The sequence below is a fragment of the Psammomys obesus genome, unplaced genomic scaffold (genome assembly GCF_907164565.1).
Source record: "Psammomys obesus unplaced genomic scaffold, mPsaObe1.curated_primary_1811, whole genome shotgun sequence".
In the NCBI taxonomy this organism is placed as follows: Eukaryota; Metazoa; Chordata; class Mammalia; order Rodentia; family Muridae; genus Psammomys; species Psammomys obesus.
This window is the reverse complement of record NW_026596064.1, coordinates 11,334,265-11,357,559: the sequence shown is the minus strand read 5'-3', so window position 1 is coordinate 11,357,559 and position 23,295 is coordinate 11,334,265. Positions and strand designations below refer to the sequence as shown.

At 48.9% G+C, this 23,295-nt stretch overlaps 3 protein-coding genes across 8 annotated transcripts in view; 1 reads left to right on the top strand and 2 right to left on the bottom strand.

Moving 5' to 3' along the window:
* Ncbp2 (nuclear cap binding protein subunit 2) overlaps positions 1 to 22,998 on the bottom strand; it is a 47,692-nt gene extending 24,694 nt beyond the window's left edge. For 4 of the 5 annotated variants that reach the window (XR_008722149.1, XR_008722148.1, XM_055624945.1 and 1 more), the window contains exons 1-2: positions 5,520 to 5,734; positions 616 to 797 (exon numbers count right to left, since the gene is read on the bottom strand). Coding sequence is in view for 2 of the 5 variants with exons in the window: in XM_055624945.1 (XP_055480920.1) it covers positions 616 to 797; positions 5,520 to 5,597 (260 nt within the window). In the remaining 3 variants the exon portion in view is untranslated. Of the gene's footprint in view, positions 1 to 615; positions 798 to 5,519; positions 5,735 to 22,733 lie in introns of those variants that run through there. The other variant, XR_008722150.1, reaches the window with a different exon arrangement.
* On the top strand, positions 5,760 to 6,520 carry Ncbp2as2 (NCBP2 antisense 2 (head to head)). Its single transcript, XM_055624947.1, has one exon. It carries the CDS (start codon positions 5,837 to 5,839, stop codon positions 6,134 to 6,136), a length of 300 nt encoding a protein of 99 aa, XP_055480922.1. The 5' UTR covers positions 5,760 to 5,836; the 3' UTR covers positions 6,137 to 6,520.
* Positions 7,377 to 22,793, bottom strand: Pigz (phosphatidylinositol glycan anchor biosynthesis class Z). Of its 2 annotated transcripts, none has more exons than XM_055624943.1 (3): positions 22,734 to 22,793; positions 11,295 to 11,492; positions 7,377 to 9,526 (listed from the first exon to the last, which is right to left on the bottom strand). In XM_055624943.1, exons 2-3 carry the CDS (start codon positions 11,416 to 11,418, stop codon positions 7,965 to 7,967), a joined length of 1,686 nt encoding a protein of 561 aa, XP_055480918.1. In that variant the 5' UTR covers positions 11,419 to 11,492; positions 22,734 to 22,793; the 3' UTR covers positions 7,377 to 7,964. The 2 variants fall into 2 exon arrangements, with proteins under 2 accessions (XP_055480918.1, XP_055480919.1); XM_055624944.1 differs by lacking the exon at positions 22,734 to 22,793 and adding an exon at positions 14,830 to 15,016.
* Positions 22,999 to 23,295: the final 297 nt, after the last annotated feature.

The window sequence follows — 23,295 nt, the reverse complement described above, 5'->3', positions numbered from 1 at the left end:
TGAGTCATCACCTACCTATAATCACAGCACTCAGAAGCAGATGGATCTCTTTGAGTTCGAGGCCAGCCTGGTCTACAGGTTGTGCAAGCAAGTGCAGGACAGCAAGGCTACATAGGGACACACTGCCTTGAAAAACAAAAAACAAAAAAACTAAAAAAAAAAAAAAAAAAAAAAGAGAGAGAGAGAAAAGAAAAAAAAGTATCACTATGTAGCTTGGCTGTTCTGGAACTTACTAAGTAGATCAGGCTGAGCTCACACTCAGAGATCTGCCTCCTGAGTGCTAGGATTAAAAGGACTAAAGGTGTGTATCACACCACATCCAGCTAAACACTCAAAATTTCTGAACAGAATGTAATTATCAGTTTCACAGTTGCAGAATATGGACTCATAGGAAGAAGTGAAAGAAAAGTATAGTTAAGTTAAAACAAGTGGTACACATCTTTATACCTTTATTCCTAACACCCAGGAGGCAGGGACAGGTGGATGGCTAGAGTCCAAGCTAGCCAGGGCCATACAGTGAGACCCTGTCTCAAAAAAAAAGTTGAGGGGGCAGGTGCTCAAGCTTTTGAGTTCTGTCCTGGTTCAACAGCTACATTAGATACCCAAGAAGGATACTCCACAAAACAGAATCCACATGCTGTTTTCTTCATTTTATCCAGACCCATGATGATCTTCTTTATGTCGCCACTTTTGCTGAAGAGTTCATAAATCTGTTCTTCAGTTGTATAAAAGGAAAGATTTCCAACATACAATGTACAGCTTTTCTTCAGTAATTTTTCTTGTTCTTCATTGTCACCCTAGAAATTAAAAAAGAGATGAAGTTAAATATTACAACCTAAAAAGAGATTTGCTTAGGGCTGGGATATGGGGTAGAGAGACAGAAGGATCTGCAGGCCTGGGGGCCAGTCCAGCCTGGAGTGCACAGTGCAGAGCAGAAACGAGTGAATCCTCAAAGGGGTGAAAGGCAAGAACCAATTTCTGAAGTTTTCTGTGCCCTCCACAAAGCATTCACATACAATGAACAGATTTGAGAACTAAAAATGAAGAGCCTTGCTTAAAGTCATATTCCTAAATAGAATAAAGATTAACATTCTGATTTTGGAAATTAAAGTCTCTCCTCATCCTTTTCTTCTGTATGGGGTAGGAGTTGGGGGTGGATGGAGAGATAGATCATAGGTTAAGAGACTGACTATTCTAGAGAACACTGGTTCAATTCCCATTACCCGCATGGCAGCTTATAACTGTCAATAACGCCAGTCCTGAGTGATTCAATGCCCTCTTCTTGCTTTTGTGGTTGGTCACCAGGCATGCACATGGTACACATGTATGTGCCCGTGCGCACACACACACAGGCAAATGCTCATACAGAAAATAAAAACGTTTTAAAGTGTGGAAATTTTTTGTTTGTTTATTTTGGGTTAGACAAGAACTCTGCCAGCCTGGAAGTATTCCCATTCTAAAATACTAACATGAGGTTCAGACTGTTTTTAGTGGAGAGACAAAACATGTAACTCCTCCTATACCACACTGCCACAGGAGTGGCATGCCTTGTTCTTGCACAGTCCATGCCCCCAGTGTTAGAGCCTTCTCTAATGGCCCAAGTTTAAATTCTACACCTTGACAGAACATATCAGAAAGACCCTTTACCCTTTATAACAAAAAGTAAACCCTTGTAATACACCCCTAGAGCCTAGTCATAACAAGAACTACTAAGTGATTTGCATGCTTATATTTGTATAAGTGAGAGGTTAAGATTACTAAGAGGACTGGGTAGCTTTGGTTGGCCTAGAACTCAGACCCACCTGCCTCAGGTGTGTACAACCAAGTCCAGGTGAAGTAACTTTTCTCTAAAAGACAGGATGCAGCCAAAGAGCTGGAGATAGGAGTTTGGCTTCAACCAACACACCTGACAATCCCTACGGATAAGATGGTTCATTGCGGCCTAGACATGGTATCTGATTACTTGTGGTGATGGGGAACAAACTCAAGGCCTCAAGGTTCCATGCTGAACAACATCTCCAGCCCTAGGCCCCACCTCTTTTCTCTAGGACCTTAGACTGTAGTCTAGACTGGTCTTGAACTACAAACATCCTGCTTCAGCCTCCTGAACGCTGCAATTACACGCATGAGCCGCCACACTCAGTTAGTGTGGCATTTTAGATGTCTCTACAAAGGTGAGGGGGCAGCCGGGCGTGGTGGCGTACACCTTTAATCCCAGCACTTGGGGTCGGAAGCAGGTGGAATTCGAGGTCATCCTGGTCTACAAATGGAGTCCAGTACATCCAGGGCTGTTCCACAGAGAAACCCTGTCTCAAAAAACCCAAACAAGCCCAAACATGGGGGTGCCTTTTAGCATCCCCACTAGAAAAGACATAGATGTTCAGATGTGATTACGCAGACCTACAAACTGACCAGACTTTTTTACCTAGTGTGAGGGCACAGACATTAACCAGATGGTGGAATCCAGCCTAGGGAGTAGCTGAGAAGACTCATATTCAGGGCATTCACTCAATCTTTCATTTTCCATTTAGTATTCCTTAGGTAATGCTGGCTCAGGTCCCTTTATTCTGAGAATATGAGTGCCTTAATCACCTCTGTATGCTTTGTAGCAAAGAGTCAGGATAGCAGGTTTTCTGTGAACGCATTTAGTGGTAAATTAGAAAACCATGGAAACACGGAGAGGAAATGAAGAGTCTGGTGTATTTCACCACAGCTTATTCTAGTTGGGCTTCAGTCTTCCAGAACTAGAAACTTCGTTCAGGCTACTTTGGAGCTAGAATTCTTTTTGTTTTTATTTGATATTTTATAAAGATTTTATTCAATGTAAGTTTTACCTCTAGGTATGTACACGTACCACATTTGCACAGTACCCGTGGAAGCCAGAAGAGGGACGGTTGGAACTGAAGTTATAGGTGGTTGTGAGCCACCTGGTGGGGGCTGGGAACCAAACCCTGCTCCTCAGCAAGAGTAGCAAGTGCTCTTAACCTCTGAGGCATTCCAAGAGCAAGTGCAAAGTGAAAGAACCAAGAAACAAAGAGTATGAAGGGTCAAATTAAATTTATTTGTCTGTGTTTGTGTGTGGATATGCATGTGAAGGCAGTGCCTTCAGAGGCCAGAGCAGGTTGTTGTATTCCCTGGATCTGATGTTGCATTTCTAAGCCATGTGGTGTGGATACTGGGAACCAACCTTGAGTCCTTTGCAGGAGTATGTGCTCTTAACCACTAAGCCAGCTCTGTAGTTTTATTTATTTTTAAGTTAGTTTCCTCCTCCCACCCCCGTCTCCCCTCTCCCTTTCTCTCCGTGTGTGTGTGTGGGGGGGGGTAGCTCTTTGAGGCCAGAAGCATTAGATTCCATGAAACTGGTTGTGACATACCTAGTATGCTAGTAACTGAACTGGGGTCCTATGCTAGAGTAGTACTTGCCATCTCTCCAGCCCCTTGTTTTATTTTTGAGACAGGTTTCATGTAGCTTTGGCTGTACTGAACTTCCTGTGTAACCAAGGATGACAGCACTTCTGAGCCTCTTGTCTCCGCCTTCCAAGCATTGGGCTTACAGGCATTCGCCACCACTCTGGGGTTATGTACAGCTCAAGGTCTACCCAAGGGTTCCATACTTGCTAGACAAGCATCCTACGTATTGAGCTATGTTTACTCAGCTCAGTTGATTCGTTTTGTTGAGACAGGACCACATAGCCCAAGCTGTTGTCAAATGTCTCATATTCTTGCTATAGCCTCCCTCAAATGCTGTGATAACGCGCATGGGCCACCACACCCACTTCAAATTACAGTTCTTTTGGTTTGGGCTTATTATTTTATGTATATGGGTGTTTTGCCTGCATGTATAGTCTGTGCACTGTGCCTACTATCTTCAGAGACCAGAATAGGGCATGAGATCCCCATGGAATCGGAGTGACAGATGTGAGCCATCATGTGGATGCTGGGAATTGAATCTGAGTCCTCTAGAGGAAGCCTGTGCTAACCTGAGCCATCTCTCTAGCTCTCCAAGTTACAGGTTTAAAAAGCAAGAACAGGTAGCTATACACAAGAAAACAGTAATTCTGTCTACCGCTGGGGACGCTCAAAGGACTGCAAGTCAGAGAGCTACATGTAAATTTCATTTAATTCTCAGAACTGTATGAGACAGATCCTAATGCATCATTCCCATTTTATACATGAGGAAAACAGCTGGGTCACCTAAGGTGAAACACTACACAGCAGTTATAGCAAGAATTCAAACTTAGTCTTGGGCTGAGCACAGTGGTACACTCCTTTAATTCCAGCACTTGGGAGGCAGAAGCAGGTGGACCTTTGGTGAGTTCAAAGCCAGCCTAGTTTTACATGGTGAGTTCCAGGTCAGCCAAGGCTATATAGTGAGACCTTGTCTCAAAAAAAAAAAAAAACCAAAACAAAACAAAAAAAAAAAAAACAAAATAAAACTGGTCTTATCTCCACTGCTATACTGCCTTAAGATCGCTACAGTACTGAACAGGTTAAGTCTATGGAACAATTTCAGAACTTTAGGTGAGACATTAGAGAAAACAATCATTTAGGTGTTTGCTTTTTACATGTGCATGCTGATCTCAAACTTTCTCCTAGAACCACAGATGTCCACCACCACACCTGGCTAGCAAATTCACTTTGTACTGCTGCTCTTTTCTCATATACAAGTGAAATACAGAGTCTATCACTTCAGTGTTACTTAATTTCACTTAATACAGCACTGATACATTGCATTCAGAATATACTAGAAAATGCGCATGACAGAAATTACTACTGTCCAAAGACGACAGTAGGCTTTTGACAACAGAAATGAATGACTCCTCTCCTGATTTTAATTTTGCGGGATGCTTCAAATTCGAAATGGTTAGTTATTGATGTGAAAGTGTTCAAAGTAGTAGAAGTGAAACTCATACCAGATACACAGCAAACATTTTAAAATTAAGCTGATATAATTTCTTTTTGTTTTGTATTGGTTTTTCGAGACAGGGTTTCTCTGTAGCCACTGATTGTAGCAGTGAATTTTGCCATCCAGACAACCTTAATGTGACTCATGTTGGCCTGTCCATTCCGATGCCTGTCAGACAGCACAACAGGACTCCTGAGTTTTCTACTTACTGTCAACTTTGTAGGACTGACAGAATAAAGGACTGAAGTACCTAAGGGTGATGTCTGGCTGACTATAAAAACAAAACAGGTTGTAGTGTCTGGGCCAGCCGCCACAGGAATACCTCCTATCTTATTACAGTCACTTTCCAAAGCAAGACAAACACATCAAACAGGAGCTACCACTACCCGAACCTCCCTGGGGGGCGGTACTCGCAGCGGCATCAAGAAAATGTGAAAGCAAGCTGAGATTCTCTAGGAGATAAGTGGCTTCAGTAATATACAAACACCGCTGGGACGCCATTCGCTTTTGGGGTCTCCAGCAAACAGGAAGGAAGACACACTAAGACAAGTGCAAACCGTTTCTCAGCATTCCGGCCCAAGATTTGCCCCTCTCGTGGCCCGGCCCGCCTTACCCGGAAGTGCTGGTCCCGGTACTCGCTGAGCTCCACGTAGGAGTCGCTGCGCAGCGCCTTCAGGAGGCCACCCGACATGGTGCAGAGACACAAACCTCGAAACGGCCTCGGCAAGAAGGACCAGGAGGAGGAGGCGGCGGCGGCGGCGGCGGCGGCGGCGGCGGCGGAAACGGAAATGTGTGCGGCCCGCTGCAGAAAGCGGACGTAGCCGGGGCCAATCCTGGTGCGGCTGTGTCGTCATCCTGCAGCGCCGAGTGGGCGGGACCGGTCGGAAGGCGAGTACAGCGTGCCTAGGGTTCTGGGGCGCCCGGGGAACGATGATCTTCCGGCGGCTGCTGGCGGCCCTGCTGCACAGCCCGCAGCTGGTGGAGCGGCTGTCCGAGTCGTGGCCCATCCGGCGGGCGGCTCAACTCACGGCCTTCGCGCTGCTGAAGCTGCAACTGCGCGGCCGCGATGCGGCCCGCCAACTGCGCGCCCTCGCGGATCAGCCCCCGGGCTCACTGGGTCGCCGCGCCGCGCGCTTCAAGGACACTTTCACCCAGGAACTCCGCCGCGGCTTCCGGGACCGTCCAGGGCCGCCACCAGGTCAGCAGAAGGGCCCGAGCGCCAACGCGTAAGCACGGACTGTACCCTCCCTTCAGTGATCTACACCGACCGTTCATTGAGTCATCTCGGACACGATACGCGGCCTCGAATCCTGACTCGGATTGTTATCGTGCAGGTGCCTAAGGTCAAATGGACATGTGCCTCGTAGTCCTGTGACTAGGCCAGGCGTAAAGACCCGAAGCCCACCAATAATAAGAGTCTAGACCAGAACAGAGCACAACTGAAAGTCATGGACAAACAGCCAGAAAGAAAGCCTGTCTTCTGCAAGCGGGACCGAAGCTGAATAAATGGCCGCTGCATCTGCATTAGTGCAAGAGAATACTGCATCAGGGAAGATAGTGGACGGAATGACAACCCTGAGGTTGCCAAAATCTCTGATTAAATGTGTAAGCTGATTAATAAGTCTGAATGTGCTATTTCTCAGACAAGGTGGAATGCTGGGGACTGTAGGATCTTCCTAATAATAGTTAACACGGTAAGCGTCTGTGTTGGTGTTTGCTGTTGCATTCTGTGTGGTTTGTAACTTAAAATCCTGTTCATGTGAAGAAGTGGAGGCCACTTTTCAAGTAACCCAAAGCCTTGCAGAGTGAGGTGAGCCCAGGCTTGTGACTCCAAGGCCTGTGCTCTTGATCACACCCTAATCTTTGCAGCATTTACCCTGCTCAGGGACTGCCTTTTCTATCGCCAGTAGGCATCAAGGCCTCTGATACCGTGGCGCATGATTCTTTTTTTTTCTCTTCCCCATTTCGAGGGTCTTTCTGGGGTATGGTATTCACTATGGTCAGCTGACTGAACTGTGATTAGTAATCCATGCATGTATCTTGCCTTGTCCTTTTGAGACTCCTACCTCATTTTGTGGACCTCTCTGTGTAGGCCACTCAGTTCATCTTAGCATCTGGAAGGCATGAAGCAACTGGAAAAGGTTTCAGACTGGATACCAGATTCTGAGCGGTCTGTGTTCTCAGTTCCCACTGGAACAGGCTAAGATCCTCACAGCAGTGCTGAGAAGCTTTCTTATTCTGAGAGATTTTTTTCCCTTGGGATCAGGCCTACAGCCTTGAGCACGCTAAACAGACCCTCTGTCACTGACCTGTTACCCAGTCTGAGAGAATGACTGGAGAAACCCACCACCACTCAAGACAAGGAGTAGAAGAGGGTAGGGTGGCATTTTCCAGAGTGGCTTGTTTTGGTAATTCCCAGATACTGAGTCCACAGGCACCAAAGCACCATGAAATGTAACACAACTACTGCTTCCCAGTTAAAGAATCCTTCAGAGACACGTTTATCAAGCTAGGGGACATGTGCTATGGGCTCCAGGAATGACACTGCTCTTCAGATCTTCCCATCTTCAGTAAGGTTGGATAGCAGGTTGGCCGAGTGGAAGGAACTTCCTTACGACCACAGTTTGTCAGTTGCAGACTGAGGCTAGAGCGGAATCCAAACTATCTGCTTTCTCTACTTCACCACCCTGTTGTAGCCAGATTGGAAATCAGAGGGTTGTCGTGGAAGCAAGAAGTCAGGCGTTGTGGAAAGCTTGGGAGAGGCCACGCAGGAATGCTGTCAGCAGTTCATTGTCTTTCAGAACCAGGTGCTACTATATATTTTAAACATTACAATGATTGGAAGTAACGGCATAGAAACAGGCAGGTGCCAATGGTTAAGATGGGTTTCTTTGGGGACCTTGGCATCGGGACCGTGACTGGTCAGATCTTTGGTGTCTGAGGGAAAGGATGTGTGTTCACCTAAAACAACAACCTGTGACTGTGCCCAGAAGAAACAGCAGTGGAGTCCTGTTCAACGTCCCAGCCTGGAAGACTGTAGAAGGAGGAGCGGTACCTTCTATGGCTGACTCTTGGGCCCTGGCTGATTTGTAGTGACAGCCTTCTCCAGTTCTATGATGTGAAGACTAAGGTAGTTCCTCCAAGCCCCACTGAGCAGGGAGGACAGGGCTGGAGGGTCCTCCAGGGTCAGGTGGGGAAACAAGAGAGTCTCATTCTTCAGGGAAAAACTGCACTTCTCCAGGGCATCCCTGTTGGTCCCAGGAGTTATCACAAACAGCCGGCAGAGCCATGGTCCACCAGCCAATTGGCAGGCTGGTTGTGTGCTGAAGTTGTTCAGGGCTTGGCACAGGACCCAGTCCTCAGCCCCACCCATGTCCACCACCTCTACGGGCGATCCCAGGCCCGAGAGGTGCAGGAGGTGCTGGGGAGGCATATAGGTGTGAGTGAAGAGAAGTGTGTAGTGAGTCGTCATGCCTGAGAGGACAGGCGCATGCACTACCCGCTCCAGGTACTTAAGGCCAGGTACCAAACCTCCCTGATGCAGGCAGCCGAAGGTGAGAGCACCTAGGGCATTGAAGAGGACCAGGGTGCCCTTCCAGGGTATAGGTTGTGTTTGCGGAGTGCAAAGCAGGACTACAGGGACTATGAGGGGAATCAGAAATCTAGCCTCTTGGTGGCTAAAGGCAGATAGCAGGACCAGGGGTGTGAAGTAGAGGAGAAGGAGATTAGACTTGGAGCTAGATAGCAGACCCTGGGCATCCAGCACCCTCAAGAGGCCCGTTTGTGCAAACGCATGGACGAAGCTGTGAAGTTGTTGCCATGCAGCCTGCAGAGCTTGAGCATGCAATACCCCAAAGAGCAGGAAGCCATTGACAGCCAAGTGGGTGAGCCGTGCATGTGTGCCATGCCTTGCAAGGTTTTGGGGATCCAGGTTGTAGTACAAGAAGTTGACAGGTGTAAGAACAAGACTGCTGGATCTTGAGGGGCTGGAGAAGTACCAGCTGTCCATGGCTACAAACAGCACTGCGGCAAGAGCAGCCCCTGGCAGCAGCACCAGGGCCTCCTGGATCAGGGCCTTGATGCCAAGTTCCAAGGCCCTATGGATGCCCCAGAGAGAGAGGGGGACCAGAGCAAAGGCTAGAAAGGTTGGCCGATTGAAGAAGCCAGCAGCCACGATAGCACCAAGAAGACAGCTGTGCCACCGTGGACCTGGGGCAGGCTTCTTTGATGTGGGACTCCTTGCCACGTAAGGGGACACCAGCACCAGCAGCCAGGTAAAGAGCAGTCCCTCGATGGTGTTGGAGAAGGTCCTTGTGTAGAAAACCAGGGTGACATAGGAACCAGACAGCAGACACAAGGCATTCCAACGATCTGCGCCCCACAGCGGGGCCAGATAGTACATAGCCCAGTCCAGGGCAAAGGACAGTGCTGTGAGGAGGAGTCGGGGCCCCACCAGCAGCATGTAGCCACTCACCAGACCAGGCCAGGGCCCCAGCTCTTCCCAGAGCCTGAGCAACCAGAAGGCAGAGCCAGAGGTCAGCAGTGGGAAGACCACAGTGCGGCAGGAGCTGCTGGGGTAAAATTCCCAGGGCCGTGAAGCCTGCACACCCAGGATGTCCTCTGCAGAGAGAGAGGCAGGGGTGAGCTAGTTCCAAGCTTAGGCTTGTGCTGCTCAGAGTTCTGGCGTTGGCACCAGGCCTACAGGGCCCCCTAGTGGACACTTCCAGCACAACCCCCTGGGACGGCTCAGCTTGGGTTTCAGTGCTTTGATTAAACTACTTTTTGTGGGAGCCTCGAGGCCTGTCCTCTCTCCCCAGCTCTCTAACAGCGGAGAGCCTTCAGCTGGATGCAGAGGAGACAGGGCAAAGACCCAAAGCAGGAAAAGGATTTTATGTGTCCCAGATGGTTTAAGGATGAAGGGTCTATTGACGACAATGCGGGTGGCCTCCAGAAACAGCAAGGAAAGAACGAACGCAGCTCTGCAAGTGAAGTGAATTCAGTTGTGCTAACATGGATGAGCTTGGAAGCCAGGTATGATGGCACATGCCTGGATCCCAGTGCCTGAGAGGCAGAGGCAGGAGGAGCAAAAAGCCTAAGGGTATGTAGTGAGTTTATGATCACGTGAGAGACTTAATTCAAAATAAATACAGGAAAGGGGACCAAATTTTCCAACTTAGGATTCAAATCTGCCTGTGGCAAAGTGAGGTGCAGGCCTTCTATGATGCTTCCTGTCCTCAAGCTGAGTGCGCTAGTGTGTACTTGTAACGTGGGGAGCGAAGTCAGAAGGACTGCTAAAAGTCAGAGGTCAGCCTGAGCTGCACAGTGAGTTTGAAGCCAGCTTTAGCTGTAGAGAGAGATGCTGTTCCAAAAGAACAGTCCCTCGTGTCTTTGAACCTTTCTCCTTTAGTCTGTTAGCTCAGCACATGGCCAGGTGTAAAGACCGTCTTTCCCAGCTGTTTTGGCGGCTAGACGTGGCCGTGCAATACCTTCTGAGCAGTGGGATAGGCCTGTATCACGACGCCAAGTGTGTGATGACTCTCAGTAGTCAGGCTTACTGGGAATATTGCCATGAGTTTAAGAGCAAGCCTGCTCTGCAGTGTGAGACCTGTCTCAAAAAAATAATGCCTACCCAGTGTGCCCAAAGTCCTGGGTTCAATCCCCAGCACAGCATAAACCAGGCATGGTGCTACCTGTCAGTGATCATAGCACTCCAGAAGCGGGTGCCAGAGAATTAGGGGTTCATGGCCATAGTCAATTCAAAGCCAGCCTGGGCTGTATGAGACCTTGCCTCAAAAAAGAAAAGGTGAGCCTGGAATAGTGGCACATACCTTTAATCCCAGGACTCAGGAGGCAGAGGCAGGCAGACCACTGTGAGTTCGAGGCCAGCCTGGTCTACAAAGAGTCCAGGACAGCCAAGGCCACACAGAGAAACCCTGTCTTGAAAAACAAAAAAAGCAAAAAACTAACTAACTAACTAAATAAATAAATAAATAAATAAATAAATGAAAAAAAGAAGAGGATGTGTGGGTGACTAATAATTAAGGGAGGAGGACCCTTCTTCCTGAACTTACACGTTAAGCAACCTTACAACCTGAACAACTCAGGTCACATCCTGAGTAAGCTTCCCTAGCTGCTGGGAAAGTACAGCCCTAAAGCCATCCTGCTGACCAGTCCAGTGAAACCCTCATTGTGAATGACCTGTTGGCCCAAGCAGGAAACCATGGAAAAGGCTGATATTTCATAAACATTGTCCAGAAGGTGAGAACTGTCAGCTCTAATCCCGGAGAGGTTGCGGTGTTGCCCGTCTGCGCATCCCCCACGTGCATTTCCCTGCCCACCAAATATCGACGGTGGCCGCCCATCTTACTAACAGCACATGGGGGTTTACCTGCCATGACCTCGGGTGACTGGAAGAACTCATCTGGATGTATGTAGCCAGTCTGGGGAAGGAGGCACCACAGGACGCGAAGCAGGCTGAGGCTACCCCAGATCACCCTGGCTGCCATCTTCATGTCAGAGTGTCAGACCCGGGGCTGAAAGGCTGTCACAGATGTCACAGGAGTGCCACTCTGGAGACCTACATGTGCTGGGAGTGACATCGGGTAGTTACTGTCACATCGACCATAGCACACACTATCCGAAGACACAAGAAAATGATAAGATGTGGTTGGTACACATCTGTAACCCCAGCATGCGAGAGGCTGACAGGTTGGTGAAGAAAGATTTCAAGTTCCAGGCCAGCCTGGGATACATGGGAAATACAGTCTCAGAAAAAGGGGCGGCGGGCAGACAACGGTAGTGTGCCCAGTGGAAAGGTAGAAAGATGAGGTAAAAACAAACATTCGCAGTGGTTAGCAGCACTTGTGACTCTTGCAGAGGGCCCAGGCTGGACTCCCGCCACTCATAGGGTAGCTTAAGCTGGCCTAGAACGCCAGTCTCAGAGGAGCCAACAACCTCTTTTCACTTCCTCCAGCACCAGGCATGCACGTGGTACACACACGATAATAAAATACGAAACTCAAAAAAGAATAGGGTTAAAACAGCAAGGCTGGTTAACCGAGGAAGACAATAAGAGGGCTTGTATGAGGCAGACCAGATAGGAAGGACAGGACTCTACCCAGCAGGCTCTGGAGGGACGGCAGTGCCACCCCCAGGCAGAACCCCACCCCCACAGGCAGGGACATCACTGACCCTTCCCTAGGAAAGCCTCAGCTTTTGGGGTAGTTACACCTTTACACATTCTGCAAGTGCCCTTTCCCTTCCCATAGCCAGCTCCTCGACTTTATGGCTTGCTTCGCCCTTACACATACTCCTGTGATTGACTCAGGCTGATTGTGGGGAAGGGTGGTTTCTAAGAAACCTCCACCTCTTCCAGGAAGCAGCTGCCCCACCCCACCACCAAAGCCCCAGGGATGGACGAAGGGAGGAGGCGCGCTATACTGAGATCTGCAAGCACCCCTTTGCTGTGGATTCCGGGCTAGCTTCGCCCTCCACTCTGGAAAGTGTTCTTCCTTTCAGCTTTCCCCCTGACTGCTTGCTGTGGCTGTGTTCCTGCATGAATTCTTTAGAATGGGGGCCGCCTTAGCCTACCTCTGTAGCCCTGGCTGGCTTGGCACTCACTGGGTAAACCAGGCTGGCCTCAGGAACTCACAGACACTCCCCTGATCCTGCCTTCCGAGTGCTGGAATTGAAGTTGTGCACCACCACTGCCTGGCTCTGCTTTCTCTTGAGCTGGGCACGCATCATCTCCTGCTCTCAGGCTTTAGAACTTCTGCTCCCTGGCCCTCAGACTGTGGCTCTTAAACCAGCACTCGCGTCCTGTTTGGATCCAGGTCCTCAGGCCTTGCCATTAGCTTTAGAGGTCACTTTGTTGGCTCCATCTTTCACCAGGCTTCGCTTCTCAGTCTTTATAATTATGATCCAGTCCCTAAAATAAGCAGCAAGGCCAGTTTTCTGTTGGTCCGTTGTTCAGTTTTAAACATGATCCATAGCAAATGTGATATTTGCTGGTGGGATTAGAGAGCACTGCGAGCCTGGATCTCACAGCCATCCCCTGGTCACCAGCTGTATCTGCCAACCAGCATGGCACTGGTTTTTAAACTTCTGAAAACTTGGGTCCCCCAGTGAGGCCTAGCAACTCCCTCTAACTACTATACACTGGTTTTTGTTTTGCTTTATCAAGATGTGGTCCAGTTCTGTAGCTCATTATTCTGGAGCTTACTAGGTAGCCCAGGCTGACCTCCATCTCGTAACAATCCTGCTTCAGGCTTCAGGGACCGTGCTCAATTTTAGAGGGAGGAGAGGCAGAGCATGTGTGTGATGGAGACTGAACTCAGGATCTTGCATATGCAAGGAGAATGCTTTAACACTGACTCATGTACCCAGTTTCATTCTGCATTGTTGGCTGGCCTTGAATTCAGAGTGATCCTCCTGCCTCAGGCTCCCAATTGCTACGGTTGCAGATAATGTGCCACCAGACCCAGCTACAACTTTCACATACTCTGGAATCTATATTTTGTAAGGGATGGGAAACCGATACAAAGTGAGAAACTGAGCCTACTACACAATGGAACTCCATGCAGCATGTAACATCTCTGGTGAAAATGAAATGCCAAGTTCACATTGGCATTTAAGAATTAAGAAGTAACAATTAAGAACACAGAGCTCTGGGCTGCCCTGCCCTGTTGTAAAAACGACCTGGGTCCTTCAGGGACAGAAGAGATTCAACTCGAGGACTCTTGTCTACTTCCAAGCAGCTTGTCCCCCTTTCCCGAGTGGCCGTCCGCGGAATGTCAGTGAGAACTATGCCAGCACTCCTACCACCAGTGTTCAGACACGTGGTTGGGGATTTGATACTGCAATGGTGTTGTCAGCTTGGTCACAGAACCTGCAATCACCTAAGAAAAGCCTCTCTGAGCTTGTCTTCGGGGGATTATCTTGCTGTGTTAACTGTGGGAGGACCCACCACTTTGGGCGGCACCATTCCCTAGCTGTGGGATCCTGAACTGTGTAAGTTGAGAAAGAACTGAGCAGCAATTGCATTCATCACTCCCTGCTTTCTGGTTGTGAGTTTTTACATTCCTAGTCACACAGATTATTTCGGGGTTCAGCACATTACTCAAGCTGGTACCGTCAGCCAAGTATGGTGACAGAGGCTTGTTTGTTTTTGTTTTTTTAAGATTTATTCATTATTTATTATATATCCAGTGCTCTGCCAGCATGCACGCACCAGATCTCATTATAGATGATTGTGAGCCACCATGTGGCTGCTGGGAATTGAATTCAGGACCCTTGGAAGAGCAGCCAGTGCTCTTAACCTCTGAGCCAACTCTCCAGTCCTTGTTTTTGTTTTTAAACAGGGTTTTACTGAGTAGCTTAGCTGTCCTGGAACTCATTAGGTAGACCAGGCTGGCCTCAAACTCACAGAAATCTACTTGCCTCTGCCTCCCAAGTGCTTGGATTAAAGGCATGCACCACCATGCCCTGTATGGCACAGGATTGTAATCCCAGCACATGGGAGGTGGAGGCCAGAGCACTACTGCCAGTGAGTGACCATGTGGCTCCACACCAAAGGTTCCAGGCCAGCCAGGGACACATAGTGAGACTCAGTAAGAAAAAAAAAAAAAAAAGCCGAAAGAAGCTGGTATAATCAGAGGAAAGCACCAAAAAAGTGGCTCACAACCATTTCCAATCTTCTGTTTCACCCACATCTTCCCATATGTCCATCTTCCAATGTTTGTGATCCCATCCCTTTACGTCAGTGCTCACGTATTTACACTAGACACTCCTCAGATGTTCACAGCAGACACCCCTCAAGACTAGCGACTCAATATGATGAGTGTCTTAGGGTTTTATTGGTGTGAAGAGACACCATGACCATGGCAGCTCTCATAAAGGAAACCATTTAATTGGGGCTGGCTTACGGTTTCAGAGGTTCAGTCCATTATCCTCATGGAGAGTAGCATGCAGGTAAACATGGCGCTGGAGAGGAGCTGCGAGCTCTACATTTTGATCCTAAGGCAGCAGGAAGAGAACTGGCTTTGGCTTCTTGAGAGCTCAAAGCTCACCACCCCCTAGTCACACACTTCCTTCAACAAAGCCACACCTACTTCAAGGCCACACTCCTAATAGAACCACTTCCTATTGGCCTACAAGCAAGTGAGCCGGTTTGATCTTCAGCCATCCCTGCCTTCCAGCTACCGTAAACAATGGTGTAGAAGCGTCCAGGCTGTTTTATGACTTGTTGAGATTGAAGACCCCAGCCTAGGGTGGTAGCTTATGCCTTTAAATCTCAGAACTTGGGAGGCTGAGGCAGGTGAATCTCTATGAGTTCAAGGCAGCTTAGTCTTCAAATTGAGTTCAGGACAGCCAAGGCTACACAGAGAAACCCTGTCTTAAAAAACCAAGAGAGAGAGAGAGAGAGAGAGAGAGAGAGGAGAATAAAGACCCCAGCTGTTGTTCCCCCTTGTCCTCTTTCTCTTTTTCCTTCTCCTGCTTCTCTTCCCCTCTTCCTCTTTCTCCTCCCAGGGCCTTTAGTGTGCTAGGCATTGAGCTATATCCCCAGCCCTTCCCCCTGCTTTGTTCAGCATATCTAGTAGCAGTCAATCTTTGCATGTCTCTGCTGCCTCATGGGCTGCTAGAGCTCCTTACCACTGGGAGCAGAGTCATCGGTACTTTATTTTTTGAGGTAGAATCTTGAACTCTACCTGGCCTGCCTCGAACTCATGTTCCTCCTGCCTTCAGAATGCTAGCTTTCCATCAGTATGGCCTATAAACCTAGTCAGCCAAGAGAACCAATTCCTAAGAGTCCCATTTAGAAAACTCCCTCTGCAGAGCCTGGTGGTACACACCTGTTATCTCAGGTACTTGGAAAGCTGAGGCAGGAGGATTGTAAATTTGAAGGCAGCCTGGTCTACACAATAAGTTCTGGGTTACCCTGGGCAGCTAAATGACCACCCTGTCTCCAACCAAATGGTTTTTAAGGGTCTGGGGTTGGCTTTAGAAGAGGACACTTGCCAAGGAAGCACAAGGCCCTGGGTTTAGCCTCAGAACTGCAAATTCTGTTCTTCTAGGTCTTCTGTCCCCAAATCTGTCCTTTAATAGAGAATCACAACCGTAGGGAATGCATGCTTAGACTTATTGTGAGGGACCTCCTTAACAGGGTCTGACTGGACACGTCCAGACCTGTGGAGCCAGCCATTGAGAAGGGGACTGGAGGCAATTCCTCGGCAGGACTACAGCTACAGTTCACAGAGGAAGCTGACTCCTCCTCCTCTGTCCTTTTGAGACAAGCCCTCATTATTTGACAGTAGCTCACACTGTCACTGCTAGGGCCCAGCCTAAGCTATAGACAAAGCCGGGGACATCTGAAGAGCCATTGTCTCACATTATGAGAGACAAGGTGAGGTCAATCTCTTCTGTTCCTCTTTCCACAGAAACAGTAAAAGCAGTCTCTCACCTTCTGTGCCTGGCTGGACAGCCTCTGTTCAGGATGCCGTAAAAAAAACAGGAGCAAGAGACACTGCCTAGGTGATAGACTAAGTAGTCATCTCTGTCATTTTAATTGACACATAGATTGATATATTTATTTAACTTATAATTTATCCTTCTCAGGTCTCTAAACACCTTGATGGCTATGCTAAGCTTACGGTAGCTTTACAGCTAGAAAAAAGACAATTAGATCCACTGTTAGTTCATTGATCAGTTCTTTAGCTAAATTAGCTAAAACTACTAGATACTAGATCTCTTATTTAAAAAAAAACAGGTTTGCCTTGCTCACAAAATTCATGTTAGTTATCTGTGTCTTAAGATATATAGCTAGATAAAAAAAAGATACAAAACCTATGTTATGAGATTTCAAAAGTTCAGAGTTTTGACATTAATCAATAGAGTTCTGATAAGTTGATAGAACACTGACTGCTTCTGATATGTTACTTTTCTAAATATTTAAAATTACATATTTCCTTTTATATACTAAAAAATTTTCATATAAGTTTCAAGATTTGACCTAGATCTGACATAGCTCAAAAAGATCACAGATGAGGTTTTCCCTGATCTTTCCAATTTAATAGATAAATTTTAACTTCTGTCTCCAGTCTAAATTTGTCTCAACAGATTTTCACCTGTTTAACTCTGTTCTGAGATCAGCTATAGACTACAAGCTGAGATCTAGACTTCCTAGAAACTGACCTGATTGCTCCCTGCCTCTTCCGGTGGATCAACTAACCAGATGCTTGAGACTGCCCTATTGCCCAGCCTTTGACTGACATTTCAGCCTCCCTAGTTCCTGATGCCTACGGTCCAACGGTCAACATCAAAAAAGCTCCAAAAGACGGATCTCCACCCAAATCCCCCCCTAACAGGCTAAAATGCTAAGTCAAAAGTGGCTCCCTGACATTGGCTATTATCTTGAGCATCTGCTTAGCTGCTGACCATACTAGATTGATAAGAGATAACATGACTAAACTCAAAAAAAGACTCAGATAGAGACAACAATTCTTTAAGTCAGGACAGAGCTGGTACGAGAGATGGTTTAGTCGGTCCCCCTGGTTCAATCGGCTGATCCAGTTTATAAAAGACCGGCTCTCTGTCATACAAGCGTTGGTGTTGACCCAACAGTATCATCAGCTCAAACAACAGGAGACAAAAGTTAACTCTTCCTAGGCCCAAAAATAAAAGATTCCATTCTAAGTTAAAAAAAAATGAGAGAATAAAAGACCCCTGCCTCACCCTAAGTTAAACATAGCTAACGCCATTTTGTGGGACACCACTGTTTTGTAAAACTCTAAAGGCTAAATGGAAAACTAAAAAATTACTTAAAAACCCAGCTGTGTCATCCACTTGGGATATCTGCGGTCAGGCTGCCCCAGTCGAACTAAAAACAGTTTGTGTTAATCACCCTCATAGATATCTGTGAGACTGTTCCAGTTAAGATAAGGGTCCTAAGGAAAACAACAGGTGACGGGCCACGTCAAGGAGTCATCATGACCATTTTGACCACCCAGTTCCTGGAATCTTGGTGTCTCTGCCAAACTTTGACACAAACCGTGGTCTCATGTAAACGTACCAATCAGCCCCCTGTAACCATGCCTCTCGCTTCTGTACCAGCGCTTCTGCTCTAAAACCCTATAAAAACCCCAGCTTCCCACCTAGGGGGCGCGCAAAGTCCTTCGAATGACTCTGCTGCCCCGGGTACCCGTGTATCAAAATAAAAGCCTCTTGCTGTTTGCATCCGAATGGCCTCGTTGTTCCTTGGGAGGGGGACTCTCAGACGGAAGATACCCTCCGGGGATCTTTCAAATAACGTGCACACATGTATGTTTGTGCAGGGCCTGTCAGAGTCCAGAAGACGGTTGGACCCTCTGGATCTGGGGTTACAGGCACTTTAGTGCTGCTCAGTGTGGGTGCTGGGCCACAAACTCAAGTCCTCTGGAAGGTCAGCCAGTGAAGCTCTTAGAGGCAGAATCAGGAGGGTCAGAAGTTCAAAGCCAGTTTTGGCTACACAGAGAGTTCAAGGCTAGTCTGGGTTACACAAAACAATGCCTAAAAACAAAACAAAAGAAAACAAAAACAAAAATAGCAAAAGCTGAACAAAACAAAACAAATACAAAGAATGAAGGCAAAACAGGATTTGCAAAGAAACCAAAACTTAAAGATCATCAAATGTAGACTTTTGGCTGATTCTAAAGGGTCTGTATCAGGCAGATGGAAAAACAGTTTCTAATATATCTGAGACAGAAACAAAGAGCAAAGATGCCTGACAGTAGCCGAGAGACATCTGGAAAACAGATGTCAAGTAAGGACTGTCCCTCCCTGCCCTGATGATCAGACTGGAGGACTAGCAAACTTTCTGAAGGAATGTGGGTGCAGAGGCAACCATGGTGGTTTGGCAGTGGCTTTGTGATCTTTGAGCACAAATAAAGCACTGCAGCTTTGAATGCAATAGTGCCTACAGTGGTCTGCCTCTAGGGGACAGAGGTGATGGTCAGCTCTGGGTTATTCTCGGAGTTATTTCAGGAGATGCAGCCAAGAGTTTAGCATCTCATGTGTCCAAACACTGAATAAGTGACCGTCCGCTGAAGTATTTATAACTGAAATATTTAGCTGTCTGCAAACATCATCAGCAACAGGAACTCAAAGTCAAGCTGTCCTGCTAGGGGCTGCTGCTGCTTCCGTTGATCCTCTGCTCTTCATGTGGCCGGGGGGCTCCTACTGGTGGCATGATGGCTAGACCAGTTTCAGCTATCCCATGCAGACCAGCCCACATGGAAAAATGGAAAAGAGCCTGTCTCCTCCCTCATTTTTTTTTTTTTTGGTTTTGTTTTGTTTATTTTGATAAGGTCTCACTCTGTAGTCCTGACTGTCCCAGAACTTACTCTGTAAATCAGGCTGGCCTTGGACTTACAGAAATCCTCCTGCCTCTGCCTCCTAAGTGCTGGGATCAAAGGCTACAAAGCCTGGCTAGACCATCTCCTATTTAAAATAGCTTTATTGGAATGTAGTTAATATACCATACAATTTACGCATGTAAGATGGCTTTTAGGATATTCCCATAGGTGTAACCACTGTTTTTAGGTTCACTTTAACTTTATGTGTTTTGGTATTTTGCCTGTATGCGTGTCTGTGTACCAAGTGCTCGCAGTGCCTGTGGAGGCTGGATGAGAGCACAGGGTTTCCCTGGGACTAGAGTTACGGACAGTTGTAAGTGACCATGTGGGTGCTGGGTGCACTGTACTTTGGCAGTTGTCTGTGTTCATTTCTTTGCCTTGCTTGGCCGATAGTTCCCCCAGTAGGAAGCCCCGCCCCCAACAGGACCCACTGGGATCCAACTGTGAGTCCCCAGGGTCCTCATTGCAAGAGCAATAAGTACAACACGGGCTCTCGACCACTGCATCATCTCTAAAGTGGTATCATTCCTGTCTTACGTAGACAGGCTTTGGGGCTTAGCAAACAGAACTGTCAAGGTGGAAAAACTAAGACTTGGACCACATCTGGTTGACCCCAGAGGCCTCTGTACTCAGCCTGCCAGCTTTCTGTACCACCCTTGGGCACAGATGGCTCAACGGTGCCTCATCATCCCCAAAGGAGTCAACTCTGGTCTGCCTCACCCCTCACTCTGCCATAACAGCTTTGCTGTAGTCGTTCCTTGAATGTGGTTCCCATTCTTCATCCCCCACCCCCACCCCCCCGTCACTTCTTCTCTGAATCTAGGCATGCTGTGACCTCACCCATGTAGCCTGGTATTCCTCGAGGTGACTCTGCAGGACTTTGAGTGATTGAAGCCCCAGGGTCAGTAACTGTACTGGACTTAGCCTTCCCTATCATTGCACAGCGTTCAGCTATGTGTGAGGAGGAATATGCCGGGATCCGCCCCCATCTCTCTCCCTTCTCCCCTCACTGTGTCTTCTTCCCAACTGTAGCCAGAGACCAGATCTCTGTGCAAAACCTAGACTGCCTCCTTTAAGCACTTCTTTTGGGTAGAATTTGGTGTTCTAGCCACTTTTCTTTTTTTGTAGCTCTTCTATTCTGAGCCGTTTCTCAAAGTTTTTTGTTTGTTTGTTTTTGCTTACTGTTGCTGCCATTGCTTGTTATTATACTGATAGCATGGAGGTTAAAGGCAGCTGTGGCACCGAGCAACTTGGGATTCAAGCCCCTACCCTGCCACTTGCTGGTGGTGAAACAGCATTCAGTCTCAAAACCCCCATTTATGTCTCAGCTGTAAATGAGTGCCTGCCTTATCATTGCTGTGAAGAGAATATATATATATATATAACAAGGCAGGAGTAACAAGTAGCTGATCCTGTATTCCCTTTGCTTCAACTCTGTGAGCCGGCTTGCAGACCCCGGTGTGGGACTCTGCGCACCGCGCTGCACTTCCCAATCCCCGCTCATTTCTCTGCCCTCCCGGGCGAGGATCCACTGCTATCCAACATCGACGTAGTCCAGAGTCCAGTGTAGGTGGACCCACTGAGGACATCTATCAAGAACAGGAAGTCCCCAGGAGGGGGTGGCAGGATGGGGCTGCTGCCGCGAGGTGCCAGAATCTCGCCCTTTGAACAGCCTCCAACGACTCCCGAGGTTACTGAGATGATCGCCGGCAGCCATCCAAGGGGCGGGGCTTGCGTGAGGGCGGGTTTGGGTGGGTGGGACCGTGGCCATTACTCATCCAACCCGAGTTCTCAACAGAACACACACACCTGCCCCGAGCAGACTCAGGCTGTGAGTCTTCCAAAGAGCAGGGGAACGTGTTGTGGGTTAAAGGGACCGCTCCCAGAACGTGGAGATGACACCGTGGGGCGGGAAAGTGGGCGCGATGACCAAGAAGATGGGGACTGCCGGCCCGCCACGATGCAGCAGGGAGAGACCATGTCGGTGGCAAGGGTACAGCAAGCAGGAACCACCGAGTGTGGCACAGAGGGTGGGGGGAGGCCTGGGGAGACGGCACATCTGTGGGACCAGAGACGAAAGGAAGCAAGACACTGACTGCTCGCTGAGTCGGAGGCCCGAGTCCGCTTTCTGGTGTTTGATGCTTCTCAGATACCCGATGTGTGCGCAGCCCCATACTCGCTCTGGGGGCTGCGATCGTGTGTGGCTCAGTCCAAGGAAAGGCTCTACCTTCAAACCGAAGCTTCTTCCTGACATAGCTGCTGGGTCCTTGCTAAGGGCAAGTGCCGAGGTCCTGAGGATGCACCCTGGATCTAGCGTTTAGAGGAATTGTTAACGCCGGGGAGAAGGACCCCCAGCACGACCACGCTATGTTCCTGCTCTTTCAAGGCCAGGAATTCGCTCATTTCTCTCGGCTCCGTATTGGACATCGAAAGAGAACAACTCTCCTAAGTCCATTTTCACACCGGCTGGCATTTCACTCACCCTCACCTTAACCCTGAGGCCACATTGAGCTTTTTTTTTTTTTGGGAAGCGGGGACTCTAGGCCGGCTGCCCCCTTCTGTTGGCTGCCAGAAGGGAACTGTTCGTTCTTTGATTAACATGAAATACAACGTCCAGAGATCAACGCATCAGAAGGAGGGTGGAAGAGGGCCAGGCATCCCTGTTGGCTGGGGTGTCCCACTTAACTGTCCGTACCCTCGCAGTTCCAGGCCGTATGGTGGGAACTCCGCTTTGTACCAGGAAGAGTCAAGGCCCTGAACACCTTGACAGTGCTTCTAGGTGGTTTGGGGTAAAGATGTCTGGAGAGGAGTGACATCTGAGGACGGGGGGAGGGTGTCCGATTTACAGAAAGCAGCAACTATATCCCTGTTGCAAAGACCCCACGACCACCAACAAGAAACCTTTGTGCTGGCCCGCAGGGTCCCCTTTTCTCTTGTCCTTGCTCCCATGGGACCCCTGGGTCTCATTCTCTCAGTGGGAAAAAAGGCAGGCTGGGCTTGACTTTCCTAGCTAACATGAGGGGATCTCTCGGTGCACACAGACATCTTTCTCTGCTCTTCGCAGGGTTTTTAAGTTTCAGTCCCATGGGGACACTGAGACTAAGTGTCCAACCACCTAGGAACCCTGACTCCCCAGACAAGTCTGTTAACAGGAGAAGACGCAAACCTAGGCCTCTCTGTTTGGGCCCAAAGCCAGTGCTCTAAGCTGGAAAGTACCCGGAGCCTACCTTCCCTGGAAATGTCTTCGTGAGTCCCCTGTCTTTCCCTAGGTTCCCCTACCGTTCAGTCCTCAAAGCCCGCAGTTTGGGGAAAGCTGCGGGCGAGAGTTCCATTTCTCCAGCTGGTCTGAGGGCCGCGAGCAAAGCTAAAGGCGGACACCGGTGCCCCCCTGCACCCTCATCCCGTCCCCAGACACTCTGCCCAGGCTGGGGCTGACTCACCCGCGCGCTGCCTCTGTGGCTGCACCTGCCGCGCTGGCTACCCCCGTCGCCCGGAGCGAGGGAACCTGCACCCGAGGCCCTCAGGCCCTGCGCCTGCGGGACAGAGGGCTGCAGGGCGTGGTGGGGCGATGGCCTTCCCTCTGCACAGCAGGCTCTGGCTTTCAACCAGGGAATTAGGCCAAGGGATCGGGCAGAACCCGCTAGGCGGAGCGCAGAAGGATGGGGACAACCGTGCGCGCCCCCGCCCCCAGTCCCGCAGTCTGCAGTGGTCGCCGTGGGAACTCCTGAGGGACCCGCGCCGGGCAGTGACTTATCCTACTTTGTCTGTGCTGGGAGTGCATCCTGTCAGCAGCCCCTCCTTCTAAACCCTACATGTCCCATAAGCTTCCTCTTTCAGTACCAGCACAGTCACGCCAAAGCGTTGCTCTGAGACCGGGTCTCGGTGGCCTCGAACTCGCCGTTCCCCTGCTCAGCCTCCCCTCCCCCACCCGAGCTGGATAACAGGCGTGCGCCACCACACCGGCTTTTGCTCACACATCTTTTGTCGTCCGAAAGAGCCACC

What these genes read in the sequence shown, in the direction of transcription:
- Ncbp2as2 (XM_055624947.1), top strand. Translation starts at nt 5,837, where the DNA reads ATGATCTTCCGGCGGCTGCTGGCGGCCCTGCTGCACAGCCCGCAGCTG.
- Pigz (XM_055624943.1), bottom strand. Translation starts at nt 11,418, where the DNA reads ATGAAGATGGCAGCCAGGGTGATCTGGGGTAGCCTCAGCCTGCTTCGC. An exon ending in GTCACCCGAGGTCATGGCAG is followed by an intron (nt 9,527 to 11,294) that starts GTAAACCCCCAT and finishes CTCTCTCTGCAG; the next exon opens with AGGACATCCTGGGTGTGCAG.